Source organism: Amblyomma maculatum, chromosome 11, assembly GCF_055883805.1.
Source record: "Amblyomma maculatum isolate TAMU_Amacu chromosome 11, ASM5588380v1, whole genome shotgun sequence".
NCBI classification, from domain to species: domain Eukaryota; kingdom Metazoa; phylum Arthropoda; class Arachnida; order Ixodida; family Ixodidae; genus Amblyomma; species Amblyomma maculatum.
In genome coordinates this window covers 128,933,828-128,954,525 of record NC_139354.1, presented here as the reverse complement: position 1 = coordinate 128,954,525, position 20,698 = coordinate 128,933,828, and the positions used below count along the sequence as shown (strand labels likewise).

Genomic DNA, 20,698 nt, shown 5'->3' with positions numbered 1-20,698 from the left:
CATGTTACAAACATCCCACCAGTCCGACATACACAATAATCACATATTCACAAGCTGCGTGTCGCGCCTTCGCGAAGAATACATTATCTTTCGAGGCTTCACGCGTGCTCTCACCTATAAACTGTCATACCTTTCCCATTGTTAAAATTGTTTGGACTCCTGGTCACTCCTCCCTTCCTGGCAACGAGAGTGCGCACGCGCTCGCCCGAGCAGCAACCTTCCGGGCGCTGTCGACGGAAGCGGCGGGGGAAGTAGACACAGAGGACGCCAGCACAGTTCCACAGTCTTACACCCACATTACACTATATTAGCGCACACAAAGAAGAACTCTGCCACCGCTGCACCCAACACTCACCAAGGCCGAAGCTGTGGCATGGCGACAACTGCAGACTCACACGTATACAAATTTGTACCACAAACATTTGTTCTTCCCCACCCGCTACCCAGATAAATGCCCCACCTGCCAACAACACCGACCTACACTATACCATTCTGTTTGGGCCTGCCCAAAGCCAACCGGCGGCATTCCACCTGTACCTCACCCCACCCTCTCATCTTGGGAAGATGCCTTGTCGCGCACGGAGCTGGCCGAACAACGCCGGCTAATCGAGCGGGCCGAGAGGATTGCCTTGGCCCATGGGCTTATGGACTGATTTGTATTTATTCTTTCTGAGACCGCTTTATTCGCAACAACCTGCAAGACCAGCGACAGCTGTTCTGGCGGGCCTGCACGATTGAGGCGGCACATGGAGCCCTGAACTGAGGGCTCCACTCAGGAAGAAAAGAAAGTTTACATAATAAATGTTTTTCCTCCTCCTCCTCCTCACTGCACTTTTACTACCAACATCCCTTCGGGAACTACTTTGTTTAACCGCCTGGAATACAGAAGACCTGTGCTGGAACCCCTCTGACGACAAATTTGCCTTAATGAATTTTCCTATATGTTAAATATCAATAGAAAAGCCTCTCATCCTATATTGGCATCGTTCGGACCCTCTCGCAATTCCGTTTCTTTATTATATGTGGATTGTTATGAAGGCCGACGTAAGGTATTCGGTTCCGACGTCATGATTCTTACCAAAAAATCACATCATTTTTTGACTGCTACAAGGCGACGGCGATGCCTAGTTTTCATGGATGACTTTGTTCTTACCCTATCGTGGAAGTATGTAATGGGTCAATAACAATAAACGATAACGCGGTTTCGTGATGACCATCAATACGCCCAACTCTGAAAGTCAATACGCACTAACCGGTATTGACTAACGTAGACTGGCAAACGAGACAAAAACTCACCACGATGTAGCCCTGCGGACAAATGTAAACAGAGCACGCTATTTGGTTTTACAAACTTTTACGTGTTGCATTATTGAAACTGGTAGTAGTGCTATGTGCAAACCGCTAGTAGACGCCAGTGCCCTTTTATGTGGAGGAATACTGTTTTCTTATGTTCAGGGCAGAAGGCGTGATTTCAATTTGAACGGAAAAGCGTGCTCCTCTTACTTATGTCCGCACCTATTTTTCCTTGTGACACTGTGAACCTATTCGAAGCAGCGTTAATTAGAATTGCAATCCGCGGGACCATAACCGCATGGAGTCGTGTTCCCGTTAAGTGTGATTGGCCCTGTACCACACAGTCCTGCGCTCTGCAGGGGCAGCAAAAAGTATTTACTTGCTAAAAGTTTAAAATGCGACTCACCAAGCAGAACGGGCAGATACTCGTTGTAGGTGATATGCTGGAACTCGGCAATCACAATGCGCCTGGCTTCCTGGTAGAGGATCTCGTCTTTCCAACCAGGGTTAAGCCGCAGCAGCTCAGCGGCCACACGGTTATGCTCCCGCATCCAGAGCGTGTGCATGGCGGTCAGGCCAACCTGCTCGTTAACTCGGGCGTCGCCTGCGCGCCATATGCATGCTAAAATGTAAGCTCAGAGCAAGTATTGTGCTATGGCACGCGTTGTTCCTATCTTTAAGAAAGGTGATCGCCTTTCAGTAACTAATTACCGCCCAGTGTCAATAACCAGTGCCTGCTTCAAGTTGCTGGAGCCTGCTGTAGCCAATTATGTGCATGAATTTCTTTATCGAAATAATATCTTGACGAAACACCAACACGGATTTAGAAGGAACATGTCGACTGTCACCTAGCTGGTGTCTACTGTTCATGAATTCTCGCGAGTGCTTGATGTATCCGGACAAATTGATGCGTTGTTTTTCGATTTGTGAAAAGATTTCGATAAGGTGCCACATACAAAATTGCTGTATAAATTAGAGAACATTGGACTGCCGCACGATATAATTCAGTGGATAAAGGCATATGTTAGCAATAGAACACAGTTTGTTGACATGGGGGGTTGTTTATCTGCTGTACTGCGCGTTTCTTGTCCCACATGGCAGTGTGTTAGGCCCGCTTTTATTTTTAATTTATATTAATGACTTGTTTGATGTACTCAAAAACGATGTGTCTATCAGATTGTTTGCTGATGATTGTGTTGTTTTTAAAAATATTTTATCCAAGGATGATCATGTTGTATTGCAAAATGCACTTGTTGAGATTGACAAATGGTGCAAGGTATGGGGCATGGAACTTAACGTGGAGAAAATGGTGCTATTACGGATCACTAGAAAAAAGACGCCCAGCATTTTTTCTTATAATTTTCAGGACAGTTTAGTTCAGGAAGTTGAGTTTTATAAGTATCTCGGTGTTACACTCGCGAACAATCTTTCATGGTCCCGTCACATATCAGATATCTGCAGTTCTTTATTAAGAAAATTGTGGTTTATTAAAAGGAAACTTAAAACGGCTCCAATTGAAACAAGGTTGCTTGACTATAATGCACTTATTAGGACAAAGCTCGAATATGCGGCGATAATTTTGGACCCTCATAACAAAAAAGATATAAATCAGTTGGAGCGGCTACAGAGAAAAGCTATTCGCTTTGTATTCAGCAAATATAAAAGGCTAGATTCCCTATCACTTATGATGAAGCAACGCGGTATCCCTCTATTACAGACTCGTAGAAAAGTTAGCAGGTTAATATTTTTGTACAAAATTCTTACAGGTAAGGTAAGTTTAGATTCAAGTAATTGATTAAAGCGATCAACAGCACGAAAAACCAGACATAGCCACAATAATTCCTTAGTCCCAATTTTTGCGCGCACGGAAGCATTCAAACAAAGTTTTTTTCCAAGAACCATTGCAGATTGGAATTCCTTATGGAGAAAAAATACAGCGCAGAGAAGGACGATGACAATATGAAGACACATAGGACACACGAGCGCTTCATTATATGTCTTCATTTTGTCCTCATCCTTCTCTGCGCTGTATTTTTCCATCATGAATAACCAAGACGCCCAGACTGCTATGGTATGGAATTCCTTGTCGGTAAATATAACGGAATCAAATAATTTCGCAAAGGAACTCGAAGATTATCTCGTGTGATTTTTTAAAATTTTTAGACTGTAATTGTATCATTCACCATTGTTTACTCCAAGATTTTTGTGTGTTTCTGCATGCTTTATGGTGTTGAGCAATGCGTATGATGTATCAAGCTGGCAGCTATTTTTTGCACCACTCCTGCATGGGCCGTAATGGCTTGCAGTATTTGTAAATAAAATAAATAAATAAAAATGCATCACAAATCTCAAGCCTGTCAATAGAGATAGTAGCCGCCTAGAGGTTTAAGCCCCTGTCTCGCGGTCGGGAGGTGCAGGGTTGGAATGCCTCCAGGTGCCAGTGGGTATGCACCAGTGATACTATGGGCACAAGTTCAGATTGCGCAGGTGCTTGCAGTCATTGAGCCAATTGTCTTCAAATCATTCTTTGAGCCCCACCTTGAGTAAAATAAAAAATACCTTCTGTGATGGTGCCATCTAGCCAAAGCATCCCTTGCATCTTAAAATTGATGATTAGACACTGTTTAATATATAGCGTATTACCGATAGTAGATGCAAAAGAGCCAACTAAGGAAATGGGTGACGAGACAAATAGGCGACATAAATTGCAGTCTGATTATCTTCGGCACCTACCGTCGCAGATCGTTAATTCCTTTAAGGTGCAGAGCAAATGCAATTCCGACCTAAACATTCATTCGATGTCAAACATACAAAGCCAATGTCAGCAAGACAAGTGCACAAATCACGCCACTGATGTTAAAGTGGCGTGAATCTTAAGATGAACGCTGCACGTTGTCGTTGCAACTTTTTCAAGCGCAGGCAGCTTCACTTCTTTTTCTGAGAATTCTTCGGCTTGTTGGTGCATGGTATGCTTCTTCAAGTGTGCTTGCACACAGATGGGAAAAATATCTCAGCTAACAGCAAGAATTTAAAAACTTCCGATATGAACGCAATAGACAACCGAGACATTCATTCCATATAATAACAAAAATCCGACTTATACTGATTTGATTATTTTTTGATACGATAATACGGCAGTATCTGGTAGATACCTTTATCGCCACCATACGGGAGCTCAGCCATGCCGGAAGAAATAATTTTTTCTATAACAATTAACTGAATGGTAGCGTGACCACCCATGTTCTATGAATGACGGTAAACGATTTTCCCTCCCATCTGCAAACGTCACGAAAGGAGGGCGAGCGATAAAGGCTCTTCAGTGGAATCTAAGCGCACGGGATTAGTTAAAGTGATCAGGGGGCGGCACTTGACTCGGCACAGATCTGCACTCACTGCTTCATTTGCTGGAACTTTATCGCCTTTTCTTAGTCGTTACGTAGGGTGATGGGTCGCAGGGGCCTTGTCAAAATCTCATTGATGATTGTAGGAGAAAGTGTCGAGGTCGCAATAACTTAAGAATCATGAATACATTCTTCTGCAAACGGAAGAACCGGAAATGGACATGGCAAAGTCCTAACGGGGAGACTAAAAATGAAATCGATTTCATAATGTGTTCAACATCCGCCATTATGCAAGACGTAGAGGTAATCGGGAAAGTACGATGCAGTGACCACAGGATGGTAAGGTCCCGAATTAGCCTAAATCTGAAGAAGGAACGCAACAGATTAGTAAGAAAGAAACCCATCAACGAGAGGGAGGGCAGAAGAGCTCAGGATCTCGCTACAGAATAGATATTCAGCTCGAACCGATGATGGCGACATTACCCTAGAAGCAATGAACAATAATTTCAGATATCATTACTGTGTGCGCGGTAGAAGTAGGCGGTAGGATAGTTAGAGAAGATACATGTAGGCTGTCCAAGTAGACGAAACATTTGATTAAGAAACGCCAGAGTATGACAGTTGCCAATCCAACAGACCAGATCGAATTGGCCGAGATAATAAAGCTAATCAATAAGCGCAAGGTGGCCGATATAAGGAAGTATAACATGGAGAAAATTGAGCATGCTGTAAAGAACGGGGGAAGCCTTAAAGCGGTAAAGAAGAAATTGGGCATAAGCAAAAACCAGATGTATGCGATAAGGGACAAGGCGGGAAACGTCATCACAAGTATGGACAAGATAGTCAAAGTAGCCGAGGAGTTCTGTACAGATATCTACAGTAGCCAAAGCAGTCAGGACCGTAATGAGATTGGCGAAAGGGAAAAAGTCAGACGTTCCACCAGTGACGAAGGACGAGGTCAAGAAAGCATTAGAAACTATAAAAAGGAGGAAATCAGCTGGAGAGGATCAGATAACTACTAATTTACTGAAGGACGGGGGGATATCGTGCCGGAAAAACTGGCCACCTTGTATACGCAGTGCCTGGTGTCATCCACGGTACCGGAAGCATGCAAGACAGCAAACATTATCCTCATTCATAAGAAAGGGGACCCTAAAGACCTTAAAAATCACAGACCAATCAGCTTGTCTGTTACGTATAAGGTATTTACTAAGATAATCGCTAATAGAATCAGGACAACCTTAGACTGCAATCAAGCAAAGGATCAAGCAGTGTTTTGGAAACGGTACTCTACTATCGATCATATCCATACCATCAATCAGTTGATAGAAAAATGCTCGGAATATAACCAGCCTTTATACATAGCATTCATTGATTACGAAAAAGCATTTGACTCAGTTGAAACCTCCGCGTTGATGTAGGCATTGCGAAATCAGGGGGTAAACGAGCCGTACGTGAAAGTGCTGGAAGATATATATATAGTGGCTGCACAGCGCCCATCATCATCATCATCATCATCAGCCTGATTATATTCACTGCAGGGCGAAGGCCTCTCCCATATTTCTCCACTTAACCCGGTTCTGTGCTAGCTGCATCCACTTGACCCCTGCGAACTTCTTAATCTCATCCGCCCACCTAACTTTCTGCCGCCCCCTGCTACTCTTTCCTTCCCTTGGAATCCAGTTTGTTACCCTCAGCTACCATCGGTTATCCTCTCTTCGCACTACATGTACTGCCCATGTCCATTTCTTCTTCTTAATTTCTACTAGAATGTCGGTAACTTGAGTTATTTCTCTGACCCACTCTGCACGCTTTCTATCTCTTAATGTTACCCCTACCATTTTTCGTTCCATAGCCCTCTGGGGTGTCCTCAACTTAAGTAGAACTGTCTTGGTTAGCCTCCACGTTTCAGCCCCATAGTTCTGCATAAAGAAAGTAACAAAATTCCCATAAAGAAAGGTGTTAAGCAATTAGACACCATCTCCCCAGTACTATTCACCGCTTGCTTAGAGAAAGTATTCAGAGACTTGGAATGGGAGCAGTTAGGGATAAGGGTAGATGGAGAATACGTCAGTAATCTGCGATTTGCTGATGACATTGACTTGCTAAGTAACTCGGGGGATGAACTGCAAATAATGATTGATGACCCAGACAGGAAACGTAGAAAGGTAGGCTTGAAAATCAATATGCAGAAGACTAAGGTAATGTTCAACAGCCTCCTGAAGGAACAGCAGTGTACGTTAGGTAGCGAAGCACTGGAAGTAGTATCCGAATATGTTTACTTAGGACAGGTAGTACCCGCAGATCCGGACCATGAAAAGGAAATAACAAGAAGAATAAAATTGGGATGGAGCGCATTTGGCAAGCACTCGCAGATTATGACTAGCAGCTTACCGGTATCGCTCAAGAGGAACGTATACAACAGTTGCATCTTACCTGTACTAACCTATGGGGCTGAAACGTGGAGGCTAACCAAGAGAGTTCTACTTAAGTTCAGGACAACCCAGAGGGCTATGGAACGAAAAATAGTAGGAGTAACATTAAGAGATAGGAAGCCTTCAGAGTGGGTCAGAAAAATAACTCAAGTTACCGACATTCTAGTGGAAATTAAGAAGAAATGGGCAATGTCAGGCCATGTAGCGCGAAGAGAGGTTAACCGATGGTCACTTAGGGTAACAAACTGGATTCCAAGGGAAGGAGAGCGTAGCAGTGGGCGGCAGAAAGTTAGTTGGGCGGATGAGGTTAAGAAGTTCGCAGGGGTCAAGTGGATGCAGCTAGCACAGAACCGGGTTAAGTGGAGAAATATGGGAGAGGCCTTCGCCTTGAAGTGGGTGTAATCAGGGTGATGATGATGATCACGATGATGACTACGACGACGACGATGATGATGATGATAACGAGGTCAGGCGACATCAACGGTACCGGTGCCATGGAAGAACGATAAAGCTGTCTTGGTTCATAAGGAAGGGGACGCAAAGGAATTCCTTTGGTTTTTTTGCTTTTGATTCTGTGGTTTAACGTCCCAAAGCGATTCAGCTTGTGAGAAACGACGCAGTAGAGGGCTCCGGAAATTTCGACCACCTCAGGTTCTTTAAAGTGCACTGACATCGCACAGCCCATGGATGCCTAGCTATACGCTTCCATCGAAAAGCAGCCGATAAGTAGCCGCCGCGGCCGGGATTCGATTCCGTATATTAGCCAATGTAGTGGAGTACTCGGATCTATTTTTTCATATGTGAAGGTGATATCAGAATCAGCCCTTGAATTCACGTTGCCCCTTGGCCACGTGGGCCCGTTACCACGGCTTGGTTAGAGTGGGGATTTAGGTTAGGGCTAGTAGCTTACACTATTGGGTCCTCCCCTTAAAATCGAGTCTTATGTTTCCCACAAAGTTTTTTCCACTGTCTGGCTGGCCCATTACAGATGTGCGACTTTGTCGGTATAGTGTCGCATTGTGTACGTTTCAGGTAGAACGAGAGGAAGGAGATGGTTTGCACGGTATGAAGAAGACCTGAAAAAAGGGTAAATGGGGTACGCCTAAGTTCGCAGATGAGCCAACATTTCGACAAGTGGACTTGAATTCGTCTCTTTAAGCTCACCGCGGTTATTCTTCGACTACAACTTTCTGTTTGCACCTTCTACCGCTCTTTATAGGGTGGGCTAACATTGATATTCTTGTCTATGCTCTCATTTGCCTACATACCAGCGTCACCACCTGTGAAATTTAACTCACAGCAAAATGCACGTCAACGCAACAAGAGTAGCGGCGAGATCAACGGTCAACCACTGCGCTCTCATATTACAGAAAAGCATGTAATTATCGCTCGGGCATCCATGAGGAAAATAGCATTTATGACCTGGACACTAATTCAGGTTACGATGGTCTACAGGCAGTATCACATTCTTGGCGCAGCGAGGGCATCCAGTGCTCCCAGCGGATTCCCTTCCTAAAACGATTTGGACAGACTTACGTTCAGAGACAAAATTCTATACTTAATACTGTCGATGCACTGCTACCTGGTACATTATTGCGGTGAGGTTTGCTACCATGTTTTCGCCATTTATATGAATGTAATGTTATGCACAAAATGCAAAGCTATGCGATATCGCAGTGGTCAGATTCGTGTAACGTTGAATGCGGAAACGTTGAATGCGAACCTCACCTCCCCGAAAGCATACGCTGTCTCCAATACACGCCTGCACCCCTTCTGGCTGCTGGGGAAGCATTTCATCGTTGTTGAATGTAGTGGACGCCAGGCGACCTGGATAAAGTAGAAAAAGAAACATTCCTTCATGAGAAAATATTTTACGAAACAATCGGATTACTTAACTCCATCTACTAGGGCGAGGACGCAGCCTCAAGAGGTGTTCATGCCATCCATGTTCCACACTCGCTCTGCTTAGAGTGCTTCAGACCCAGCCAGTGTCTCGAACCATACGGACTTCGTATTCCTGATATGCTTGTTCTTATGCGGCCGTATTTGCAATGCAGAAAATCTCGACTTTCGTCGGCCTTTTCTGACCTGTTTGTGAATCGCACGCCACCTCATATCTCGTGACGTGTATTTAAATTATATGCCTGTTATCATCTTTTTTTTTTCATCCACGGCATGCCTCAGTGCACACTCAGTTGACTAGAGTTCGCCCATTTATTTTTAATCTGAACGCTACATTCGTCACTTTCACGCAGTTTCCGCGTATTTGGGTGAAGTCATTTTCGGAACGCTGTTATCTGCTTTGATGCTCATGTAGTTACGTGTACTGTGGGTTCTTATATATTTTGTTAACACTGATCCACATTTCTCTCCCAAAATAAATTGTTTTTTTTTTTGTTAATTGCTTACAGAATATTGCTTCGCTTCAGATTAGTATCTGACCATAGCTTAGTTTCGTTGCATTTTGAAATAACAAAAAGAAAACATCAGGTGACATGCCGCCCAAATATGGCCCTGGGTTTGGTGTGTACCATCAGTGAAGCTCCTCAGAGCCCTGGCGTCGTCTTCTGTGGAGCCATAAATAGCAGATCCATCCAGGTAGGCAGTCAGCTGATTCAGTTGTTCACGTGGCCCTGCGGTACAAGGCATGATTTTAATGTGATTTTGTTGAACCAGAATTATATATAAAGGGATCACCAGAGAAGCTATGAAGAAATGCGAAAAGTACCCTGGAATACCGGCCGTCACTGGCACAATTTTTGTTAAACTGCATAAATAGATTATAAATCTGCACGTGCTGTTCGCATTGTTTTTTGAGCTGGACAGTATATGCATTCGCAAAAAAGCATTGCTTTTTTTCAGTGTCTGATAGTTCTTACAGCCACTAACACATCTAGCGTGCCTCCAAAAGCAAGCAGCCCATTCAAATTATCTTGGTGTATATATCAGAAAAAACTATCTCGTTTATGCTACACTGTTACTTTATCCGTATAAGACCGGAGAAGAAACAGCTACGATCAAAGTTCACAGCGGACTAGAGCACCAGTACAAGAGAATAACGAGAGAGGCATTAAATACATTTGATACTTCGCGCAGTTCCTCGTGGGTGGTTTGTTGAAAAAAGTTGAATATCACCGCAGACAACAGAGCGAGTTCTAATGCGAAGATATATGCTATACTCTGTCCACTTTGTATTCATAAAGCAAAATTTTTATGCCGCAGGAAGTACTTGTTTTATTTTACGCGTGATTCGACACATGCTCCGCGGGCCTCTTGTTGAAGTGTATGATTTTTTACAAGTATTGAAGAGATTTCGAAGGCCATACACCACTCTCAGTTACATTTCGCAATGTTCTGACTATAATTATCACCGCGCCAATACTTTGCGTGCAGTTTTCCTTAACATTTTCCTCAAACCAAGCGCAACTCACCGAAATTGCACTTGGGTCTCGGAGCCGCCACAGAGCGCACGAACTCCATGCACCCCTGCTGAAACTGGCTGTAGAAGCGGTCCTGTGGGGAGAGGTCGATCTGCATGCAGGCGAAGTGGCGCCGAGTCGGGTTGGCGATCAACTCAGGGGCGCAGCAGGTGATTGCCGAACCGTTGCTAACTGCGTAGTGTCGAAAGGCCGTGAGAGAAGAAACACTACTTTAGGTCCTTGCACAAGCAAATTGGACAATGAGCTGTGATGACGTGCTCTAAATGTAGGAGGGGAAGACAACCGTTCTTTTTTTGGAACTTCACCACATTTACATATTTCGCATTTAGACCCTATCGCTAACGACCGGCGAAAGAAACAAATGTCTTCACTTTTAAAGTGGAATCAGTGTTAGTGTCGTATATAATATTTCTTGCTGCAGCTGTAATTTTTTCGAATTTCATATTTTGCTTTGCAGAGGGTCAGGGTTTCGAAGTTGATGTTCTTTACGTTTTTAATCCTCTCCTAAGAATTCATAAGACAGATAATGATTACGTGCAAAGGCAATTCCAATGCTTAGGATCTTACTGGAACAACTTTGGATTACTCTTCCTCAGCACTTACCGTGTATTACAAGATCAACTCTGTTTTTTTTTTTTACATAATAATATCCCTGAAAAAAGAGGAGAAGCTGTTTGAAACCTTCGACGACAAAATTTACGCAAATGACAAACGGATGGCGGCAAAATTCTGTGCTGAAAAGCATCCGTCTCATGTCTACCAGTGGCAAAATGCGGTGCGCATTTTTGGTAAGCCTTGCATTGCAAGCACCGCGCTAAATGGTGTGTTCTGCATGGGAGATGAAACGAGAACTGTGCTGCCCTCTTTTGTTGCAAATTACAAGCCGGAACATACCTGAACATATTTGTACCTCAATTATCTTCTCTGCACTGTTCCAGTCGCAAGCCATTTTTATATATGATCTTTACGTACTCTTCCCTTAAGATACTAATTACATTACAGAGCAAAAAGCAGATCATTACAATAAAGAAGAACATAACGCACGATTTACACAAGAGTACGAAACAACCGAGGTAAAACTGATATGTTTAAATATTTTATTACAAAAACGCAAAAGAAATGATGAAATAAATGTGAAGTGGTGCACCAAAACAGCATAATAAATCAGCTAATCAATGTTCTAGTGTGGAATGGGCCGCTAATGCGGCGCCACTGCAACCACGTTTAATTATCAATAATTTTTTTCCATAGAAATGGCGGTGCGCTTGAAATCCAGCGTTTGACGGAAACCCATTTATTCTTGTTAGCTAATGGCAGGATATATTAAATCTTTAGAATGACTGGTCGATGCTTGGGGCCTCTCCCAGCAATAGGATCGGCACTGGTAAAGTGCTGTCGGTGTGCCGTACACACCGGTCAGTGTTCCGTTTTCCATATTACGCATATGTCACGTGGAAGCTAAGAGGGGAGGGAGATATTAATGTGACAGCGCACGTGTATTGGCTTTTTCAAGCAGTAAAGGAGACCAAGCGCTGGAAATAATTCATATAATTCTTCCTTTATGGACTGCCCCACTGCATCCCATTTAAGCCCACCATCTGTACGTAGACGCAAACCCAAACAGAACCGCGAGGCTGTAAGCATAGCAGACGTAGTGCGTTTGCTACTATTACCTAAACGTTCAACACAAAACAGGCTACGCTAAAATTAGTTATGCAATGAGATAGACACCGAATTATCTTTTATTAGAGTGGAGATGGTTACTGGGAGTGAAGAACAAATATGATGACCAAATCAGCTGAATAGCATAACGAAAGATAATGAAAACAAAACTTATACGTATGTAGGACGGCAGAAAAGAATACTCTTACATCGTGTTACTCCGGTCAAGGTGAGATCATGGTCGATGAACTGGGCAAACTGCATCAACATCAGAGTGTGCAGAGGATTTGGGATGTCTGCGTCAGGCATCAGTGCCACAGAGACTGTCCTTGGACTCGGAAGTGGACCTCCATCGACAGCAACCCGCGGGAGGGACAGGCCTAGAACGGGGGCAGATGAATATCACGGTTGTAGTAACCTTGATACGAAAATGATAAGTTAGGCAACTATTTCCAGTGACAAAAGACTACGTAAACTCATTATTATGTGACGTAAATGTGGCTGCTGTAAACACCGTCGTATGCATCTAACCCTTACAGAGTTTAAAGAACAAACATAGCAACCATGTTTCTCAAGCATCGCCCACTAGCATTTATTTGTTGACCTCGTCATATTTCAATCCCGAATGATTATCAGCTGGAGACCAGAATAAGGGCTAATGACACAAATTATTTGCTGCTTTAACTCGTTTTTAGGAATATAAATGAAGCTGCGTACAAGATAAACTCGCAGCTTTTTCCCTAAGTTTGATTTACTTGGTGATCATTATGATGTGTTATGTAAACATTTTCATTTATTCATGTTAGATATAAAACTTTGCATTGCTTTCACCCTTAATGAAAAGATCAAGCTCTCATTGTCGTCCTCTAGGCCGGCGACTGAGGCCTCGTGAAAATGTTGTGTCCCGGTACATCACAAATGCAGTCGACATGCCCGCAAAACATTCTACTTTTTTTAGTGACTTAAATATCTGCAAAATAAAACCTCCGTTACCTTCCTTCCTTTGACATTAGGAATACATACAGGAAATCTGAGCCCCATTCTAAGGTATCTATACAACTTTTAACCACACCCTTTATTATCCGCACCGTGGAGCAGTCGGGGGAATTAAAGCGTTGCTCTCGCTCTGTCGATCAAGCGACGGTAGTGGCGTGAGTCTAGAAGATTGGCCTGGCTCAGGGGCTGTCGGCCATCTGATTCTCATCCTGACTAGCTTAACTGATAACTCATAGTCATCATCAGCATCAGCAGCAAGCATCATTGTGATAGCTGTGGGTATATTTCCTTAGTTCATTCAACTCTAAGCGGATGTCGTCTAACTGACCTTGAATGAACAAAACATTAATGGGCGTTTATGAGCTTTCTTTATTTGACCTTACAAAGCCAGGATGCCTATAAGAAATATGCAGTTACTGTCGGGACAAAATAAAATAGACCGCATGGCCACTTCCTTGTAGCCACGGCGCTAAAAAAATTCCTCTAAGTAAATGTGTGAAAGCCACTGTTTTCCATGCGCCATTCTGTCTTGCTGGCAACTTCTTAAAGTTGTTCCTGCGCCAATAGTCTGAGCCCCGGAATAAACGTTAGGTAGCTCAAGGAGGTGGCAGTAGCTGTAATGAGCGTTACATTGACAGGACATAGCTGAAGCAGTTGGTATGACATGATAGTGTGATTTCTTGTATTTCTTTTCCAATTATATGACCAGCTGCTCTGTGCACCTAGGTCTTCAGTTACTTAAAGCGTTGAGCTTTAGCAGTGCCTCTGTTGCTCCAAAGCATCGCACTAAAGCATCGCACTGTTACGTCATACGCGGATCATTTTAAGGGTAGTAAAGTGGAACGATGGCAGTGCCATAAAAATAGCGTACGCCTTGCGGATTTGTCGCAAGATTAGCGCACACTACTGACTTAAGCCCCGTTCACTGACCATCGGAGTAGCTAGGAGGCAGCAGCCTCTCGTAGGCAGTCAGCGACTTCCCCCATTCCCTGTTGGCCAGGTTATTACAGAGTCCATCAGGGGAGCGGAACTTCGTTGACGGGCAGCGCGGTATTTGCGGACAAGCGTCGGCGATGACAGTGTTCTGGATGTTGAACCTCTGTAGGCCGTCCCGTCCTTGTACGGAGTCCAGGTTGAACCTGTGAACAAGAAAACGGAAGGCTTGGCGGCCCTAGCTGTACTTCTACCCTTAACGAAAGCTTTAGCAGCAACGCTTTTTGTACAAAATTATAAACGGAGAAATTTAACTTTGTGAAGAAGTAATGGGAAAGTAATAATTGATACCCGTTAACAGCCATTTTTGTAACAAAGCGCCCGCAGGTTTATCCACATGCGTCGCATTAATAGCACTATATAATCCTTCTGCTCTGTTCTTGCTCGAGGTTATGAAACTGGTAGCCCTGCTTCCTAATGTTCTAAGCCAAATACATAAGCACTCAGCCATCCTGATGAATTTCCGCCTTGCAGCGGCAAACCATATCGCGACTCTGTAATGACACTAGTCGGCTTTTATGGTTCTCAGCGAGCGCATAGACCAGAACGCCTAATGCTTGCCTGCTATTTTTTGTCACACTTTTTTCTTTTACTTGCGATTATACCAATTTAGAGGTCAAACTGCGAACAAAAAGGCTGCGTTTTGTACGTGCTTCTGTTTCTAGAATGTTCAACTTTGCTTAAAAACATCCGGTTAATGGGGATGGACATAAATACCTGCGTGCCAGCTCCTTGGTAGCTTCAAGGCCTATAAGTCCATCTTTTCCTAGGGATTGAACATCCAGCTTGAAGCCGAAGAATGCTGCATGCTGCGATGCTGTAGCTTTCTTGTCTTTCGAAAATATTCCTGTGTAGGAAATATTTCTTGTCATAGAGTGAAACTATTTTTTAACAATGACCGTACAAGAACGTTCATTTAACGATTGTTAACTAGATATAACGTGAAGCCCACATAGGTGCTTATCGCGTCTTCTACATTGCTTACCTTAATTCAAAAAGACTGCATGATATTTATTGACATCATATTACGCACTCAAAGCGCACCACTGTGAACAGATACATTGGGCAATACAGAGAGTTGAGCTAAAAGAAAGCTACACAAGGCCTTTCCGACTAAACAGCGTTGTATTCAATGGCACGCATTGCAAAGTGTAAATACTGGTGATACTTTCACTTTGATCAGAACCATATTTATAAAATACTTTATAAGCCTTCAAATCTGCTAAATATCGCAATAAACTTTCCAAATCTAAAATAGTTAAATGCCTGCAGAAAACATACCAAATAGTGCGCAGGTTTTAAAGTGTGGATGCTGTGTACGCCGTTTATTTAGGACAAAATATGAAATCACAAAATTATTCTCACGAATCTTGGCATTTGCGGAATCATTGTCACGTAACTTGATCGGTTGTAATAATTGTTAACTTTCTTCAGCGATCACTGTTGTGAATTCTAAACGAACTTGTTCGTCGAGAATGTCATAGTTTAAAGAAATTGTAATGTGCGTTTCCTAATGTTGTTATTTCGCTGTTCTTACGATCTATACATTCATTTTTTCAGTGTTTTCTTCACAGTGAAATCAATCTTCTCCTAGAGGAGTGTACAAATATTGAAATATAAAAAAATGCATAATTTACTTCCTGAGTGAAGTGCCTGCCTTCAGAGTCCAGAGTTAATATTTGTTAGGGGAGCAATATTTTGTGGGGCAAAAGCATGAAAGACCAAACGCCGGAAAGCCTTGTAATACCGGAATTGGGAACGACAAGGTATATATATATATATATATATATATATATATATATATATATATATATATAGACATGGATTGCTTGTTACTAATGGGCCAGAGTTAAATTCAAACAGGGTTTCACACAACTTTCCCGATTATCTATTTTATTCCAACAGTTTCGGACGGTGGACCGTCCTTCTTCAAGGTAGAATTGAGTACTCAATTCTACCTTGAAGAAGGACGGTCCACCGTCCGAAACTGTTGGAATAAAATAGATAATCGGGAAAGTTGTGTGACACCCTGTTTATATATATATATATATATATATAAATATATATATATATATACAATGTCACAAAATCGATGTATATATACCGCACTGTGCGCATTTACGTAATGTTGCAAAGCCCGGTGCAACGATACGACTCATTTGTCAAAAAAGAGATACGCAGCTATGACATGTCTGAACTCTGCACGTTTGTAGCTCATACTTTCAAAGAAATGCAGTAGTTTTCTTGGCAACAAGGAAACTAGAGTCTATTTGAAATATCTCTTTTTTTGCAAGACTAGAGCAAGCTATACTTCCACTGTTTATGTGTGTGAACAAAGGCAGCCAGGAGAACAAAAAGCTACGGTACGTGTTCACTGCGCGTTTAAAGCCTTTCTTCTAGTGATACCCATCTGCTCTGCCGCCTCGTATTAATTACTGTGGATAGAGCTCGTACGACCTCGTAAAAGGGCGAGATGCTTAAGCGACCGACATGAGGACTGGCGTACGAAGGCTTGTTTATGGCATTTAACGTCTCAAAGCGGCTCAGAATACAAGAGACGCCTGAGCACAGCGCCCCGGGTGATTTTCACTAGGTAGGGTTCTTTAATGTGCACTCGCATCACACAGCACATGTCCTGATATATTACGTGAGGCGTATACAACAAGGTATGCAACCTCAACCGTATGTATATATATAAATTATTGCCTAAACTGTTTTCATATTACTTTCACATGAATAAGTAATCAAGGTGAGAACCTTTTATTGCTTTTAAAAAGAAAATTTTGGTGCAAACGTATATAGCGCCCTAAGATCGCTTAATGCAAACTTTTCAATTTTCCCCTTAAAGATGATTTTTCTGCCAGCGAAATACGAACCACACGAAACATGAAAACATATTCTTCGTTCCACCGTGTCCCCTTTTAGCCCGGCGAGAACATGTCTCAACGATGGAATTTGGTAGCGTAACCTGTTTCCAATAATAATCGAATGTGATACAGCACAGACACTAAAGCGACAACTACTTGCAAGATTGAAATTAACACCTGTCGTTGGGCCACGTCTTGGGGGGGAGGGGAGGGCAAAAGTAGCCGGCAGCTTCTGGCAGCGTCCGGCATATAAGATTGGCCGCAACTTCTCACCCAACAAACGTGTCTAAGACGGCGGGTAGAAAAAGGAAATCTAAACTCTCTATCCTGAGCACATCTTGGAACGGCCTCCGCCTTCTTTATTGCAATAATAGGCACTCCAAATACGACTGCGGAAATGCCACAGTGTTTCTTGTCCCCTGTTGTGGGATTTAGCCTCGAAAGCTTTAAAACTGGCGAAGGTGTAACTCGAATACACCAAGTAAGAGAATAACAATGGCTAGCTGGCATTCCTTCAAATGGTTTTACTTTGTAATTTAGCATTTGAACAGCGACGGAGAGAAGATTGGTAAAGACCTAAGCACTTGGTTGTTTTGTCATTTTCGTGAAAGGTTGCAGTGGTATTTGTCTTAACTCTTGATAGAAGTCATAATTTAGAAAAAAAAGCATGTAATTGTAGTTACATAGCTTGTATTTTGGGTTACTGCTCCGAAATTAGGCTACAACTTGAGTAGCAAATACCTCATATGCGGAAAGCGAAACGTTATTTTAATAGCCTGAAACCTCAAAGACATGATTGAGAAAAAATTTTGATAAACCTGAAGTGATAATTTTGGCGAACATGCAAGCAATATACAATATCGCTATGCTCGAAACATGCAGATTTGATCCTTTCCGCTAAAAATGAACCGGGGCTGTAACATACGGTGGTCTTTATCGTTAGTGAAGTGGCGTGAACCTATTATAGAACTGTAGTTTGCAGGAACAAGTGTAATCTGATTCCGTAACGTTCGAATTACTATTAAACGGAATCTTCTTAGTCCCTCCCTGTGTCCTCTTTACCCTTCGTCGTTTCTTGCCATTCAGTCTTATCTAGGTATTGGCATTATAAAGAAACCATAATGAAAATTCCTGTATAAAATGCATACAGGAAATCGTATACAGGTTTATTGTGCAGGATATGAGATACAGGATTGTGGGCTATTTCAGGGGATTCCTGTACTGCCCAGGAAAGTCCGAAATGAATCCGCGCGCTCTGATACCGGAATGGCCTGTATGGTTGATGGCCCTCGTTTTCGATTTAAAAACGCGTTGCCAGGTTGGAAAAAGCATACAGAAAAAAGAAGGACACGATACATTTAAGAAATAAAAGTAATATTAACAATAACTGGAAACTTCTAGCGACAAGCTCGGATTCGAACTTCGGTCTTCACACTTTTAAGACGGACGCGATTGAGTATGTATAGCTAATTTTGCTCTTTCGTGCTTTCGTATATTTTCTTTGGCTGCCGCGTTTGTGGCCGTAATTCACCGATCGCCCTTTAAACACGCTGAATATTTTTCCAGGCTATCACGAGGTGTCACTAATGTCCGGTATCTTTAGGATGCGTCGTTTTATGACAGGCAATCCTCAAGATATCATACTTTACTAGTGTTGATGCGTTTTGTCATCGTCTACGCAGGCTTGTAAGTTTTCCTACTTACAGAGATATCCGGTGCACCAATACTTGTAATACATAGCGTTTTAGCTTCACGTGCTACCAGCGGAGCAGCGACATCAATCAATACACTTCCGACTGAGTGGTTTCATATGTAGACATTCAAGAAAGCGTCGCCCGGTGTGCGGCTATCTGCATTTTTCGATGGTCAGCGATGTTTATTTTTTCTTGAGCATATTTTTGTCCTGGCTAGCGAAACACGTTTGTGCTTCCCCTTTCGCGTTGAAGGCGGCAGACATTCTGTCGCAAATATGAAGATGAACCGCAAGATCATGCGTGCTACAGCGAGTGTTGCACGCGCAAAAGCGACGCGATGCGCGCATATACTTCCTAGCGCACATTTCGGCGGCTTCACATTTTCGAGGTATTTGTGAAACGACGCGCGCTCTTTTTATACAACATAATCGTATAATATGTTTGGTTTCATGCCTATTTAGTACGCTGGAGTGTCTGGCATGCTGATTGAGATTCGTCGATGGGCCCGACTTCTGTTCAGAAGCGGAAATACTCTGCCTGGTACCAATTCGAGAAATGACGGGTTCGTCCGGATCCTAGTTAAACGATACAGGCTGAATGAACCGTGAAACCGCGCGGAGCTCTGATTCTGGAAATTCCTGTATGTCCGTGGCTCTCGTTTCAGAAAAAAGAAAAACTGTACACCAGGCCAGAAAAAGCATGCAAAGCTACAATATAGCACAACTACATTAAAAAAAAAACTCCTAAGGACAAAATTAATTCACGTCGTGATTTGAACCTCGGTCTTCACGATGGAAAAGCACGGACTCAATCACTGTACAGCGACTTTTTTTTCTTTATTGCCTGGCTTTTGCACGAAAGATATACACAGAAGACATTGATATAATTAGCCTGCCAAGAGCTGGCTTCGTCGTTCTAAAATTATTTTAGATCCATCAAAGGTTCTACCTTTGGCGACCATTCAGGATTATCAACGACAAACTTCACAATCTCAATAAAGCAATGATGAGCCTCGCGGAAAAAAAAATCGTACAGGATGCGCATCAGGATCACAGTGATATCCTGCCGTGCGTGAACGCCATATACTGTGGAGGCCCATTAGCATGATTGAATCAAATGGAACCCCCTCCTCATTTTGCGTGGGTAAGTGCCGTATTCCGTAAGAATTAATAGGTAAATCTTTCTTTATGGTTCTTTGAAGTACGTCCCAAAAATAGACCCCTTCCCAACAGTGAAGAAATACATGATCTATCATTTCTGGCTGTTTACAAATTAAGCAATGTGAACCCCACGAAAGAAATAAATTCTTTTCTTGCAAAAACACTTTGACTGGCAATCTTCCAGTGTGCAACGTAAAAAAAAGATTAGCCATTGCTGGCACTTTCATACTCTTTACCCTCTTCAGTACATTCCTACAGGGCCTCCCCTGTATATGGCCCTATAGATGGGATCCGGAAGAACAATGTAGCACAAATCTTTGTACGACTTTTTCTTTTTCACAGTTGATAAATATTCTTTTGAAAATCTTGCAGAAAGAAATCGCACATTTTGAACAACTTCTCTAAAGTAGCCAAAAATACCTCCCGTACAACATTCGATTGGCACAACAAAATCTGGCAGTGCATGTCCAAGCCTAATTTGGCAGACAGTGAACAAAAATGGGTCATGAACGTCACGCACAGAAATCTGCTGACAATCTGCCGCAGAAAAAGATGCCCTAAGCCCACGCCGCCATCCTTGACACTTCTAAAGAAGTTCATGCGGCTACATCTCTCCCATTTTGAAGCCCAGAAAAACTGCGAATATCCTATGCAGCTTCTGCACACTAAATCTTGCACATTGTAAAACTTGAATCACATACCACAGCCTAGAAATGAAGAATAGGTTGCTCACTGTGGCTCTCGTAAAAATTGATAAGCCAGTTCCTTTCCAATTATCTGCTCTTTCGCGCATGTCATCTCTGCATGCTCTCCAATA

The 20,698-nt window shown here is 42.8% G+C and overlaps 1 protein-coding gene across 1 annotated transcript in view; it reads right to left on the bottom strand.

The window, feature by feature from the left end:
- The window catches only part of LOC146174948 (immunomodulatory peroxidase-like), a 42,537-nt gene that overhangs the window by 13,019 nt on the left and 8,820 nt on the right, over positions 1-20,698 (bottom strand). The window contains exons 5-11 of the mRNA XM_084583317.1: positions 14,878-15,007; positions 14,098-14,306; positions 12,381-12,551; positions 10,501-10,680; positions 9,601-9,702; positions 8,798-8,896; positions 1,700-1,897 (exon numbers count right to left, since the gene is read on the bottom strand). Coding sequence (XP_084439443.1) covers positions 1,700-1,897; positions 8,798-8,896; positions 9,601-9,702; positions 10,501-10,680; positions 12,381-12,551; positions 14,098-14,306; positions 14,878-15,007 — 1,089 coding nt within the window. The remainder of the gene's footprint in view (positions 1-1,699; positions 1,898-8,797; positions 8,897-9,600; positions 9,703-10,500; positions 10,681-12,380; positions 12,552-14,097; positions 14,307-14,877; positions 15,008-20,698) is intronic.